This window comes from Coffea arabica, chromosome 6e, assembly GCF_036785885.1.
Source record: "Coffea arabica cultivar ET-39 chromosome 6e, Coffea Arabica ET-39 HiFi, whole genome shotgun sequence".
In the NCBI taxonomy this organism is placed as follows: domain Eukaryota; kingdom Viridiplantae; phylum Streptophyta; class Magnoliopsida; order Gentianales; family Rubiaceae; genus Coffea; species Coffea arabica.
The window spans coordinates 16,968,998-16,984,395 of record NC_092321.1 but is presented as its reverse complement, the minus strand read 5'-3'; the positions used below and the strand labels follow the sequence as shown (position 1 = coordinate 16,984,395).

Sequence of the window (15,398 nt, the reverse complement as noted above, 5' to 3'; positions counted from 1 at the left end):
ACCTAACCCTTTTCCATAGAACATGCTTATGCTTAATTTCAGACAACGAAAGACAATTATGAATTTATGTATGATCTGAGTTCTTGTCGTCGAAACTTGGATGTAAACTCAGACCTAAATCCTACCTAGACGGCCATGACACGCACACATAACTGCAAATGTAGGCATGGACATAAATGAAGCATTTGAAGGAATGAGAACTAACTACTTAGTTGATACATTCATCAGTTTTGCTCTTTGCAAATGGTGAGGCGATTGATTGCCAAATTTCTTTATGGCAAATTTGGACCATTAATTCATGAATATCGCCAAATTTGATAAAAATTGAGCTGTGAGCCTGTGACCGACCCCATATGTAAGTGATTTATGGACTTTGTCGGTTCGCCACGTATGGAACCAAAACTTTATCTGACAACTACTAATAGCCTGATCTCTACGTAACTTCTAATTCATCGTCCAATAAATATTTGTGTGCATCATAATGCTAAACAGTAATCTTGTGTGCTCCAAGGCCTCCATTGGTCCCAAAAATAGATAAAATTCTGTCCCACAAAACTAAACAATGATAACTTCATCTGAAATTTTATCATGCCATATATATATATATATATATATATATATATATATATTATTTGTCTACTTTTACCGAAAGTGAGATTTAAAAAACGAGAGAGGGAAAATAAGAAATTGAATCTAAAAATTCTAATTTCTGGAATCTCGACCTTAATCAAATGATAATAATATAGTACAATATGTTCTTAATAAATACTACTAGTCGAAAAATGAGTCAATTTCTTAAAAAGAGAGAGAGAGAGAATTGGCAGTAAACTATGACCTTGGTGTTTTGATTACCAATATGCCAAGTAATTGGACAGTGGAAAGAAGCCTTTATCATCCGATTGAATAGAACAAGAAAAGGAAAAACAACCAACGGTGACATTTGGCTGTTGACCACCACAAAGACCGTAAAAGTAGGAGTAGATTTCGAATCAGGTTTCGAATCTCGGCATCCATTGATTCCCAATGATACAATTGGGTTTGTTTCCTTTCACATAGTGTAGAAGTAGGAGTAGATGTAGGTGCAAAAGATTGGAGAGAAGGATAAAGGGCAAAAAAAAAGAAAAAAAAGAAATCCTCATTGTCCTAGAAAGCCCTCAAGTCAGGTCACTACCTTCCCTCCAATTTAATGACCGTTGGGGAAGTTGGCAGCTCCTCCTCATCAAATCTTTAATGTCATGGGGTTGGGGGGCACCCCTCCCAATTCAACAATTTCCATCCAACATTTAACTCTCTTTTTCCCTCACTACATTTATTAGCACTAAAAAATTTGTGGTACATAATTTATAAATGAGCACATATTTTGGTAAGAAATTAACGTAGAAGTTGTATATAGTTTCCATAAATTTTCTTTGACAAATCAAATTTCAGTTTCATGAACTTAATTGGATCATGAGATTCTTGTTTCAGAATACTAATACATTACTCATACACATGCCATTTTCATGTTTCTATCTCGCACGAAATTCTTTAGCTTACAACAAAGGTTGCAGGGTCTACATGACTAGAGGTTTTTAATTGATTGATATTTTTCTTATTCATTTTCTTGAGTTTTGATTCGGCCCTGCAGCAATCAACAACTGAAGGTTAGAATTCTTTTGCTTGCTTTGTTTATTCTTGGTTTTATCTTTTTGGTAGATGAACTAACTCGGGCGGATACTACAAGGCTGCATTTATTTTACAGCACAATTTTAGTCAATTATATATGTCCATTCACTGGTTACCAAGAAACTTGCATAGACAATTACATCATTCATTTGATCCGGTTTTGTCACTTTTACTTGGTCTAGAAGAAGTTTAAATACAATAGAATGGTTGGTTTGAAAATCTGAGTGGAGGGAGATGAAAGATTAGTTCTGATTTAGGTGAAAATCCTACTAGTATAGAATCTGTTCTGTTCTTATCCTGACCATCAGGGCAGGTCACTTCTTCAGAATTTAATTACTGGGATAGAAAGATCATGGTTCATAGTATAAAATTTTGAAGTGTATTCCAACATAAGGATTGCGCAGTTGAGAAGACTTGTGCATTTGTAGTTGGATTCTTGGGTAGAACTAGACTTTCATGGAATATCTTGTTTAGGTGAGAAGAATCAAATGAGTTGGGATTTTTGTGATGCAACACAAGAAAAATCTCATTGTTAATTTAAGCCCCTGATTGTTTTATAGTAGTAACAAGAATCAGATTTTGGACCTGAAAACAAAGGTTAGGTACCATTTTGAAGCGCTTCTTCATACCCGTAGGTTTTGATTGGTTCTCCACATTACCCTTGTTCATTAATTGTGCTAACTTTGGTTGAGGAAAGATGGTTGGAAGTATTGAAGTGGCGAATCATAGGGTGCATTTGAATGGTGCAATACAGCATCAAAATGGTTTTGAAGAGAAGCTTGATGAGCTTCGACGATTGTTGGGCAAGGCTGATGGTGATTTGTTGAGGATTGTTGGCGTTGGAGCAGGTGCATGGGGTAGTGTTTTTGCAGCTTTGCTCCAAGATAGCTATGGCCAGTTCAGAGATAAGGTTCAGATCAGGATATGGAGAAGGCCAGGAAGGGCAGTTGATAGAGCCACAGCAGAGCGTTTATTCGAGGTAATCAACTCAAGGGAGGATGTATTAAGGAGGTTGATCAGGCGATGCGCATATTTGAAGTATGTTGAGGCAAGATTGGGTGATCGCACACTGTATGCTGATGAGATTCTAAAAGATGGCTTCTGCTTGAACATGATTGACACACCACTCTGTCCTTTGAAGGTTGTCACTAACTTGCAGGAGGCTGTTTGGGATGCCGACATTGTGGTGAATGGATTGCCTTCTACAGAAACACAGGAAGTGTTTGTGGAAATCAGCAGGTACTGGAAAGAAAGAATAACGAAGCCGATTATTATTTCTTTGGCTAAGGGTATAGAGGCTGAACTGGATCCTGTTCCTCGTATAATAACCCCTACGCAGATGATCATTCGTGCAAGTAAGAATGCCCATCTTTTAATTCGCGTTTTTTAATCATCCTTGAATCTTTTCATCATGCAGGTGTGTACTTCTTTCAAACATTTGTGCTTATCAAATTTCTAACAATAATACAGACAGGTAAAATATGAAACAGTTATAGAACTAGAATTCAGTTGAGAAATGAGAATCAATATAACATTTTATTAATCATTCCAATGTAGCAAGTGCTTCAATTACATGCAAAGGAAGGCTCAGTGGGATATTAATCTCTGGGATTTTCTTTGCTTATATAGGTTCAGTTTAGATGAGATGATTTTTAATATAGTTTGTTAAGGTATCCAGAAATCCCCCAAATATCAATAGATCTCAATGACATCCGTCTCTACTCAAGGAAAAGCACATAAGCATCCTGAGCTCAAGAAAGATTTGTTTACAGAGACGCAAACTGTAATTCCTCGAGTGAAGTAGTTTTCGGAAACTTGATCTACCATGTGTGCATGACACACATCATAATTAGACAATAATATGACAGCCAGCAGTGTGCTTAAAATGAAGACTCCTTTTGCTTCTAATTCGACATGCTTTTCCATATCATTTCAACTGAAAAGTGTTGGAAATCTAGGGTTCATATCTTCAAGACAACTGAATGTCACCTTTCATACTTTCTTATCCATGGGGTAAAGTTTTTATATATTCGACTCATATCTGCCTCTAGGTGGAGTACCAATAGAGAACATTCTCTATCTTGGTGGACCAAACATTGCCTCAGAGATTTATGACAAGGAATATGCTAATGCTCGAATTTGTGGCGCTGAAAAATGGAGAATAGCACTCGCAAAGTTCTTGAGGCAGCCTTACTTCATTGTATGGGACAACAGTGACCTTGTCACACATGAAGTTATGGGCGGCTTGAAGAATGTTTATGCTATAGGTGCAGGTAAGTCTAATTTCTACAATGATTTCGAAAAAGACTCGTCTAACTATGATCAAACTTTTGATTGATCTTTTAGCTATTCTAGAATTCATTTATCCCTAGAAAAACCAGAAGAAATCCAAAAAAAAAAAAAAAAACTGTATGGTTATCCAAGTCTCCAGAGGTAGTAATTGCTCACTCTCTCTTTTTCCCTGTCATTGAAGTTTGTAAGCCAAAAGAAAACAGGTATCACAATCATCTGAGATAAGACACCAATTATGTTGTCTCACTCAGGAAATTGAGTTCTATATCTGCAACATTTTCTGATTATTGGCATCCCCTATGATTTTGTTTATGACTTGAAGAATAGCTGCAGTGGTCAGATGCTTTTAGCATGTGACACCAATTATGTTGTCATTCACACCCTGAGCAGATTGAGTTCTGTCTCTGCAACATTTTCTGGTTATTGGCATTCCTTAACATTTTGTTTATGACTTGAGCAATGGCTGTAGCAATCAGATGCTTTCAGCATGCATGCCCATATATAGAGGGACAGTAGAATGATGAAGAAAAAAACTGGCACCATTTTATCTTTTTGATTGGGAAAATGGGAAGGAGTTTTGGCTACAGAGTCAATGATTTGTAACATAATTGAGCAAAGGATTCTGCATTTAGTTCACTGTTGAATAAATTATAATCCTTCTCAGGTAGTAAATTAAAATAGCAGTTCTCTTCTCTGGATTCAAATCCCGAGTTTTCATTTTCTCCTCAGGAATGATTGCAGCACTAACTAATGAAAGTGCTACCAGCAAGTCAGTATATTTCGCACATTGTACATCAGAAATGATTTTCATCACCCATTTATTGACGGAAGAACCAGAGAAGCTTGCAGGCCCTTTACTCGCCGACACTTACGTAACCTTGTTGAAGGGGCGCAATGCCTGGTATGGTCAGATGATAGCCAAGGGAGAATTAAGCCTGGATATGGGGGATAGCATCAGCGGCAAAGGGACAATTCAGGTATATTTTGTCTCTCTCTTGTACTCATAACAGGAACTTGATATAATTAAATAGCTACGTTCACTTGCACTTAACCTGGAGGATATTCTTCTCTCTTGGTGTTTGGGGAGAAAACACAACATAACACACTATTCAGAATGTTCATGCAAATTTTTGAAAACAACTCTTAATTCTCAAGTATCATTAATTTTCTTTGATGTGAATTTTTGAAGTAAATTCATTTTTGGTTATTTGGTAGTACTACATCTCAGTTTATTAACATTTCTTCCATATCTTTGTAGCTATGTAACATCATAGGTAGCTCATAATTAATATTAAATGTACCTCCAAGAATAGACGTGACGATTTAAAATTTAAGCATCCATAACATATCCATTCATATAAACACAGTAAAATAGCCTGAGAACTTCCAAATAAGGCCTTGAGGGTGTATTTTCAAGCAATTGGAAGCCTTCAAACTTTTATGAACTTGTATTATTAGTTTCTACTATTTTCAGGGGGTCTCTGCTGTGGGGGCATTTTATGAACTTCTAAGTCAGTCTAGTCTAAGTGTATTGCATCCTGAGGATAACAAGCCTGTTGCGCCAGTCGAGCTCTGCCCCATCTTGAAGACACTGTACAAAATACTAATAACAAGGTAATGGTTTTGAGAAACTTACTGAATTATCAATGCTGCTTAAGCCTAAATCTGGGTATACTTCTGAGTTTTCAAGTTACATACTGGGAATTATTATCAAGCTGAATTATTATCCTCGATACGGTAAAGAAAAGGTCGAGTTTTCTGATCATAGCAAATAACGCTATTCTGCTAATGCTTATATTGTAACTCCAGAGAACAAGGAGTACGGGCCATTCTTCAAGCACTAAGGGATGAAAATCTGAATGATCCCCGGGACAGAATAGAGATTGCACAAACTCATGCTTTCTACAGGCCCTCGCTTCTTGGGCAGCCTTGATCTGCAGGGCGACAAATTAAAGAGTGACTAAAGTTGAATAAGTGTATAAATTGCTTCGGATGGCATTTAGAATATTGTCAATGTGACCTCTTCTTTTGAACTTATTTTTTACTCTGGAGTCAAATGCAGCAACATGCACAATGCAATTTGCAGTGAAATACTTCTTAATCAGCAAATTCCATACTGAGATTTCCTAGATGCATACAGAACTCTGCAGAAAGCCATAGCTTCCAGGTTCTATTTTTAGATTCTATGAACTGTTACTTCTGGATGCTGATGATTATCCCAAATCCACACACATATTGCAAAGGCAATCACACTTTTCAGCCCCTAGCCATTTTTATTTGCAGCACTTGGTCTAGATAGCAAAGTTGAACTTCATAGTTATTACATACTTTGTTTGATGAAATTTAAGAACCACAGAAAGATGCTTGCAAGCTAATTATGCCGTAATTGAAGTGAATATTACTCCACCATCTACTTTTAAGTTATGCCCCTAATAGGACTTAGGAGGCAAACAGAAAAGCTATCATTCCTCTCATATTCACCAAACAAGTCAAAATAAGTTTCTTGGTTCATTTAACTTAGTCAAAGTAATAGCACTAATATACACAAATAAGCTTTAACAATACCTTTCAACTCTTAGTTTACTTAGGAGTTCTAGCTTCTAGCATGAAGTACCATATCCTCCAAGTTCGCCAAAGCTTCTTTCAATTGATCCTCTCCAGCATAACTTGTATGGGATAAAGTCGTATCCTGTAGAGTCATCTTTGTGATGGATGGAATTTCCAGACCTTCAATCAGTTCTGTAACGGACTGTCGGATCAACCATTTTCCTCTTTCCTTGAGTTCCTTCAGTTTCTCCTAATACGGCACCCCCAAGGCGGCTTTTACTTCATAGATATCCATCAACGCTTGTATTATTTGTGCAAGACAATCCTTCATGTTCTTGAAAGTCTTTACTAAATAATCTTCATCGACCTCAAGCTTTTGAAAGTCTTTCAATGTATTCCTACAACCGAAATATGAAAGTGCTAAACACTTCCCCAATTGTCTCAGGAAAGCAGAATTGGTACTGAAATCCCTGTGGCACTTTGTAATCTGTAACAACTCGCTTAAACCGAATAATTCTAAAATAGCCTTTGCAAGGTTGTCTTTGCTTCTGACAAATCTAATCCGCCTACACCATCTTCCTCATCCTGCTTCTGCTCAAAGGGAAACCAATAACCCGTCATTCCAAGCTTAAAGATATCAGTTAAAATGCTGTTAAACCGTTTTATAGTTTTGCGAAGTTTGTAAATGTACTCATGACGTTTAAATTGATCAGAAAAGGAAGGACTGACAAAACCAATTCCGAAAGAGGTTACTAACTCCTTTGCAATGTCTTCCAAGTCCATGCATGGGGAGTTTATTAGTTAACCTATACCACATTCACTAGCTGCGGTACTAAAAGTCCCGAGCATCTTAACTTCTGCGATCTCCTGCCTGTCTTCTCTTAACATGTGTGCATACCCCGCCACTAGTTCTCCCACAGTTGTTGCCAATATATCCCATATTTCCCTTGAGTCCTCTGCATACGTTTTCAGCGATGATTGTGATGTTGATGGCTCTAATTCCCCTTCTTTATGAATAATATCCATCTCAGCTAAGTCGCATATTTTTATTAATCACATCATCCATGACTGGGAACAAGAATTTATCCAGTGCCTCTCTCATCATAAAAGCGAAAGCCGATCATTAATGTTCAGAAGTGAAAGAAAGAAGGAAAAGTTGAAAGATTATGGCTAAATCTGTATCCGACTTGCACCTTTCTTTCAGAAAATGTTCCACGGCTTTGACAGGAACATTGTTAGTCTTGTGTTCCTCGATTTTTCTGACTTCTTTAGCATCATTCAGGCTAAATTCATCAACCAGGTTTACCAAACTTTTCTCAACCTTTTCATCCAGGCATGCCAACTTCATCACTACAGGAATACGTGAAATCCTCAACAACCATTTTACGAATACAACAACCCGACAATGGATCAAGAAATACTCCATCAGTAAACCAACCTTCTCTTCGAAAGTATGATAATCTTTATGATCAAGCAGTTGTTCGAAAGACTGTAAACTAGGTTCTAAACTACTACTAGAATCTGCATGTTCAACAGAACAATCAGTAGTAGTTGTAGTTGAGGTCTTCACCTTGGGAACAAATTTTGTAGCCTGTTTACAAGTATATTTGCATTTAGACCAACTTTTGCCAGTTTGAAACGAAGCATTTGGGAAACGAATATAGTTTGGATTTGCAAGATTTAGGGTTTGAAACCTGATTGGGGTGGAATAGGAAGCCAACTGAGGATTTGTAGTCGAAACCATAAAACTGGCATTTAGTTCCATCCCGCTAATGTTGTTTATGTTCTCCACGGACTAATATTTTAATACTAGGCAATTCTTATTGCTTTAACTAGTGTGGATTGAATCATAAGAGATGTAGAATCCTAAGTTCGGAAGGGTTTTTGCAGTGTGTTACTGAGTGGGGTTTAATAATGGTAACAATTCATGTTATCGAAATCTTTCTTGTAAAGTTGCAGTAATGGTAATCGAATAGTTAAACGTACCCAAAGATTTATATTTGATTCTGTGGACAGTAAAGGCACCGGACCTGTAATTATAATGGCAGCATATATTACCTCTGATGTAGTGTTGCATTTGGGAACCTCTATGTTCCAACAGAATAATTTGATGGTGTCACTCAATCATTCAACACATTAACTTGTGTCCTGAAATTTACTAAGTATTGCATTTCTATCATAATTTCTTTATGGCTTGAACCAAGATAAGGTCTGTTGTAGACCTGTTCCATCCATAGATGATCTCACAAGCATGCTTGTGAGATGGTCCATGGATGGAAAGGGTCCACATCAGAAAAAAGCTCAGCAAGAAGATACTTTTAGGTTGCAGCCCTTGAATTGTGTGGGTAGTCAAATTCTAAAAGAAAGTTAAGAAACAACACCTTAACCAAAGGGCGTCTTTACCTCCTAAATTATGAATAGAAAAAATTGCTTTAGCAACATCATACATAAACAGAGGTTTTACATTTCATCTGGAATTAAGAAAATAAAGCAGCTCAGGAATGAATGCAGCACTGACTGATGGAACTGCTGCCAGGCACCGGCAAGTCAGTAGAATTTGCTGATTGTACTTCAATTCATTTGGATGCAGAGTATCAGTTCATATCATTAGGAGTATAGTTTCATAGCTTGCAAACTTCCATGAAGATCATTAGGAGTATAGTTTCAATGGATGGAAGTCTTTAACTTTTCCCCAAAGAAAGACTTGGATGCATAATCAAAGAACTTAGAAAACCAAAAGGAAAGCAGGGAATTCATCTTTTAACAAACTTTACACTAGACATACCCCGGCAAAGTAATAGCACTTATCATGGGATTCAGAAAACTAAGATGAGCCAATTGCCTAGCAGTGGAAATCATGGGACTCAGAAAACTAAGATGAGAAGTAATATTATTTACCTCCTTCTGATTCTATGGAAATGGAATTAGATGGCTGTATGAAGTCTCATGAAAGTAGTGAACCTTCTTACTCTCCTTACCACACCAAAGGAAACTTGTATTACTACTCGTCTACTCCTTATTGTAATTGGGAGCAGTTTATTAACTTCCCAAGTTCTAAGTCAGTCCAATCAGAATTTACTGCATCCCGAGTAAAACAAGCCTGTCATCTTAGTTGAGCTCTACCGCATTTTGAAGATGCCCTATAAAACAACAAGGTAATTTTCTTGAAAAGCTTGCTGTTTTTTAAAAGGACTACTCAAGCCTCTGTAGTTATGGTCAGAAATTGATGTTTTGAGTTACACTTAGGATAAAAATCATACCTGAAAGAAAAGTCAGTTCTATTACTTGCGGCAAACTTTCTCTTCTGCTTATGCTAGTTTAGTAACTCCAGGAAAATGAGGATATGAAATCTGAACAACCCTTATGATTGAGTAGAAACAGAAACCCATGTGTCTCTCATACCTTCAGTACTTCTCAGACGCCCTTGAGCAGCATTGTAACGAATTAAACTGTAACTAAAGGATGAATAAGGGTATAGACTAAATCAGGTTGACCTTTGGATTGTCAGTAAAATCACTTCATTTATACTTTAATTCTGTGATATGAAAGTAGTAAAAATGTGATATGCTACTGTCATGTTTGTTTCTAAAGTATCATGATTTTGATGGGTGACTGAAGTGGACATGACAATTTTCTTGCGAACTGTAAAAACAAATCTCTGCAGAATTTATTTGGTCAAGGTTATTCTTGTGCAAAAATACTAGGCCTAGGATTGAAAGTTTCTCCAATTGATTCCTGGCAGTAGACAAGTTCAAGTCGACCTAGCAGCTATACATACATATAGCTTTGTGCTTTAGCTGCTCCAGTTGAAGCATGAATGCAGTTCCGGGGTCATGCAGTAAATTTACACAACTGAAATTCAGTGAAGTTCTTAGTCTCTAAGCCAAGGTTACATTGTAAGTTCTGGATGCTGATGTTTAGAGGTGGCAATACGGATAAATGGTTCATAATTGGTTTTGACTTAATGGATAGTGGATGAAATTTATCCAATCCATTTAGATCCATTTATTAAATGGATTTAAATGGATGGATCTAAATGGATTAAATAAAAACCAATTATCCATTTATAATCCATTTAAATATTATTTACTCATTGGAGCAATCAGTATCTCTGACTGTGAAACGATATATACATACATGGTAAAACACAAAACAGCCTTCTAAACATGGAGGAAAATAGAAACAAATAAAAATAGGTAAAGAGCTAATTTAGGTCGTTCTGATGCTTAGGTAACCTTCTTTATAGTAAAGAATAAGAAAACAAAAATCAACATATCTGTGCATTTTTAGGTCCTCTTGTTATCTCGGACCAGAGAGCTCCATGGCATAAGCATCATAGTCTTCATCCATTGTTATCATCTCAAACATGGCTGACTGGTCATAGACATTGTCATCATGTCCAGGGACCGTGGCATGGTGCAACCTGATTCCGGAACCATGAATGAGGGTGGGAAGGTTTGTGCCTTGATTTGTATAGTTATGGGAGGCTGCCCATTTTTCTGCTAGGCCCTCTCCTTCAAGCATTCGAACCACATCCGACATCTTAGGCCGGTGGGCGGGGAGGTAATTGAGCACAAAGTAGAGCAACTTAGAGCATCTCACCCACCTCAATCCGGTCACAGTTGATACCCAATTCTCTATCCACCAAAACTTCAATTTTATTTGGTTTTTAAGTAAATGGATATATATGGTTTTTATGGATAATCCATATAAATCCATTTAATTTAATGGTTTTACTTTGGTCAACCATTTAAAACCAACACTATAAATAGATAATCCAAATCCATTTAATTATGGATTATATGGATGGATAAATGGATTTCAATCCAAATTGCCATCTCTACTGATGATCAATCTACTCTAGTACGCTCGCATACAATCATGGCTCAAAGCTATGTTTTAAAACTCAGACCGGACCGCCCCGATCGAATTGGAACCAGCCAAGTGTCCGGTTTGAGTTACTCTAAAAACCCAGTCAAACTCGAAAAACTCGATTGTTCTAATTTCTTTATATTTTCTTGTTAAATATATTTGAAACATCAAATATATATGAATATACTTTTATTAATATTAACATGCTCTTAGGTACTTTACATACAATATTTTAATTTTTAAATAATTTTTATTTATGACGTCATCCGGTTCAACCCCGATCGAATCCGATCAGATCCATTGATCCTTGACCCCTGAGCTCGACTGAGTCGATACTCTGATCGAGTCTGAAAACATAGGTTCAAAGTCACGGTCGCGGTCGGGAACGTTCCACATCGATCTTGGTATATCGGTCGCGGGTTTAGTAAGACGCAAATTTTGAAACATTAAATATTCTAAAAATTGTTAATAATATAAAAAAGTATGCTAAACAATAATAATAAAAAATAGCAAAAGAAAATTTGTAAAATGTACTATTTGTATACATATTAAATACAATAAGTACTTTTAATCATTTAATGCAATGGCATCACAAACAAAATTAAAATAACACAGACCACAATTTTAAAACTAATAATTGCAAAAGTAATATTAACCATTAACAATACAAAATAAGAATTTATTTATAGCATAAAGTTGGAATAATTTCGCTTATTTCATCGTCAATCTCCTGTCAAAAACAAAAAGAAATCATATTAAATGAAAGGCAAATATGTAAAAAAAATATTATTACTTTATATTTTTGTACCTGTTAATATCAAGTAGAATAACGATATGGTTCAAAATTACCTTTATTTCTAGATGAACAGTAAAACAGATGTGGAAGTGGCATAGGACCTTGAGTAGATAGTGTAAAAGAGCTATTTGGTGTATTTATTGGATGTAAAGATTGACTAGATGTTTCATAATCATTAGACGGAAGAACTTCTGGATTGGAGATGAATTGCTAAATATGGTGGTAGCATCCAAACCCTCGATAGTTAACACTATCGCTACTACTATATGATGCAGTAGAATCATAACCACAAAATCCAATGCTATTGGAATCAAAAGAAGAACCGTCATGAGATTTATCTATTTCTTTTTCATAGTATTCACTACTATGAATGCTAGTAGACCTTTCAACTTGTCCAGATCCACCAAATGACCCATATTCACTGTAATAGTCAGGGGTGATTCCATATGATTGGTCGTAACCATATCCCAATTGACTAGTGCTCCAGTTTTGGATAGATTCATACTCATAGGTTGGGTGTATATCCAAATTTTGCATCTGCTTATCGACTTTTCTATATCTTTGTGACCCTGAACATTGGGAGAAAGTATCCTCACTCGAAAATTGAGTTAAATTATTGAGGAATTGTCGTTATGCTTCTATGTCAGAACGATAGTCATGATTAGTATCTTGAGTGGCATAATAATTATCTTGTCTTTGAACCTATGACATACCTCCTATTTGTTGACAATCTTGAATGTAACCACCACTGCGTTTCAAAGAATTGTCCCCTGCATTTCCATTGTCACCATTGTCATCATCATCATTACCACTGTCACTTTTATTCGAAGAGGATGAAACAATATGCTTACTGGTTTGTTTAGTCTTACTTTTCTGCTTCCTATTTGATGATTCAGCAACCCTTTTCTTATTTTTTTGGTAATATATTGGGACAATGTATCACCAAAATCATCATTGTCATATTCTTGATATTCACCACTTTCTGATTCAATTTGACGAATGCCCTTATCCAACCAATCCAGATTATCTTCAGGCAATGTGGATTGTTCATTTTCTCTTATCCAATCATCCAATATATCATCTTGATGAAAAAATGTGATATAAGTCAATTGGGTTGTAGAAATCATCAGTATCTCTTTGATGCATCAAAATTTTTCACCTTTAATCGCATATTGTAATGCACAAAACTAATTTATGCAATTTTTTAACTGCCAAACGGTTACATAGTTTTGTATGAATTAATGACCATATACTCCAATTTCACTCACAACCAGAGGATGTGCAGGTTTGACTCAATATTTTCACTGCAATTTTTTTTTTAGATTTGGCGCATATTCACCGTAGTTAAACCACCATTCATCTAAACAAACAAAGTAATAATAATAATAATTTATTATTATTATTATTATTTTAAGATTATAAAAATATTAACTTCATTAATATGATTTAAATATTTATATAAGTATGAATTAAGTTGAAATCTGGTAAATATTTCGATAATGCTCTTGCTGCAATAACACTTCCAAATCCTCTTTTTTTGTCAACAAAAATTTTGATCTACAAAAATAATATATACATTGGTGTTAAAATTTTAAAATTTGTTCATGAATATAAATAAATAAAATAATCAAAAGAATATCTTATTTATTGAATCAACTTGTGCATCTAAATTCGGCTCAAACTTTGCAATGATTTTTTTTAATCCTTTTCGAACATCATCCAGATTAAACACACAAGTTCCAGAATATTGAAAGATCGGGTTAAAAAAATATGCTAAATACAATAAAATCACAAAATTAGAAAATAAATAAATACATATATATTACATATTTAAATTGCATGTAATATTTTAATTACCTGCTGGATGTAAATCACAATGAAGTTAGTTGTACCATCTATTATCAATCACTTTCCAAATCTTTTTCCAAGATTTCACCGACTTTTGAATAGCCATTTTTGCTCTATCCTTTGCCTCGTAAATAATTGGCAATATTGGTTTATTATCTTTATCAATAGTTTTTAAAACTTTGACCAGAGGCTCCATTATTGCACACTCATTTCTAACATTTTTTCAAAACTTCTCTGACAATATCAACTCAGCTACTTAACAACTTCTGTTTTTCTCTTGGTAGTGTTATTGACCTCTGTCCATTTGTCTGAGGTGCATATTTTTTTCAGTTATGTAGAATGCCAAAAAAGACTTTCCATAGAAATGAATTCAGTTGCAAATCTAGTGATACCTGGACGTAGCATTTCCCTTTTTCTTATATATATCTTCATCAGATTCACTATTTTGTTGCTGTTATATATGAAACTTGTTATCTTCTTCCCTTGAATAATAGTTTCTTTTATATTATCTATCTTGCCAATATCTTCCAACATCAAATCTATACAATGAGCAGCGCAAGGTTACCAGAATAGATTTTTTCTTTTTTTTCATCAATAGTTGTACAGCTGCTTTCATACTAGATTCGCTATCTGTCACAACTTGCACAACATTGTTTTCTCCCACAGCCTCTACTACCTTGTCTGTTAACTTGAAAATATATTCAACAGTTTTCTTGACATTGGTACAATCAACTAAACTATGATATATCATATGCCTATCACAGTATACCATAAAATTTATTATTGGATGTTTTGTATGGATACTCCACCCATCACACATAAGTGTACAATCAAAAGTTGAAAATTTATCATAAATATCTCCAAGATATTTCTCAGGCTCTTCAAATTTTCCATCTAAATATTCATTTTCAATTTGATAAACTGAAGGGCTTTTAATACTAGTACTAGTTTTGACAATTTTATCAATCATCGATTGATAATAAGGATCGTCAGCTGCATGAAATGGTATAGCATTGAAATGAAAAAATTTTGAAATTGCTTTACCGTCTCTTTTTATATTTTCCCCTCCAAACATTGATTTGACTGATTTTTGTTTCGAAAGAAACATATGTGAGTTAATTCCTTTGCTTGTCATTTCATCTGCTTGTCAGACACTAAAATTATGTGGCAATCCTCTTTTATTTTCAAAAGTAGTTGGTTTTGAAGTGCTAGCACCCATATTTTCTAGAATTCACAATGTTTAACAAATAAAAAATGAATAAATAAATTACAACTTTATTTAATTATATTTAATAAAATGACATCAAATTTGTTATAATATTTTAGTTTACAAATAATACATGACATAAACATAGAAGGTCGACTTTCAGATACTGAA

At 35.1% G+C, this 15,398-nt stretch overlaps 1 protein-coding gene across 2 annotated transcripts; it reads left to right on the top strand.

Moving 5' to 3' along the window:
• Nucleotides 1–1,488: 1,488 nt before the first annotated feature.
• On the top strand, nucleotides 1,489–6,066 carry LOC113695267 (probable glycerol-3-phosphate dehydrogenase [NAD(+)] 1, cytosolic). 2 transcript variants are annotated; one of them, XM_027214293.2, is made up of 6 exons: nucleotides 1,489–1,643; nucleotides 2,363–3,020; nucleotides 3,717–3,938; nucleotides 4,687–4,934; nucleotides 5,432–5,571; nucleotides 5,767–6,066. In XM_027214293.2, exons 2-6 carry the CDS (start codon nucleotides 2,363–2,365, stop codon nucleotides 5,888–5,890), a joined length of 1,392 nt encoding a protein of 463 aa, XP_027070094.1. In that variant the 5' UTR covers nucleotides 1,489–1,643; the 3' UTR covers nucleotides 5,891–6,066. The 2 variants fall into 2 exon arrangements, with proteins under 2 accessions (XP_027070094.1, XP_071911579.1); XM_072055478.1 differs by having other exon boundaries at nucleotides 1,530–1,643; nucleotides 2,301–3,020.
• The last annotated feature ends 9,332 nt before the right edge of the window (nucleotides 6,067–15,398 follow it).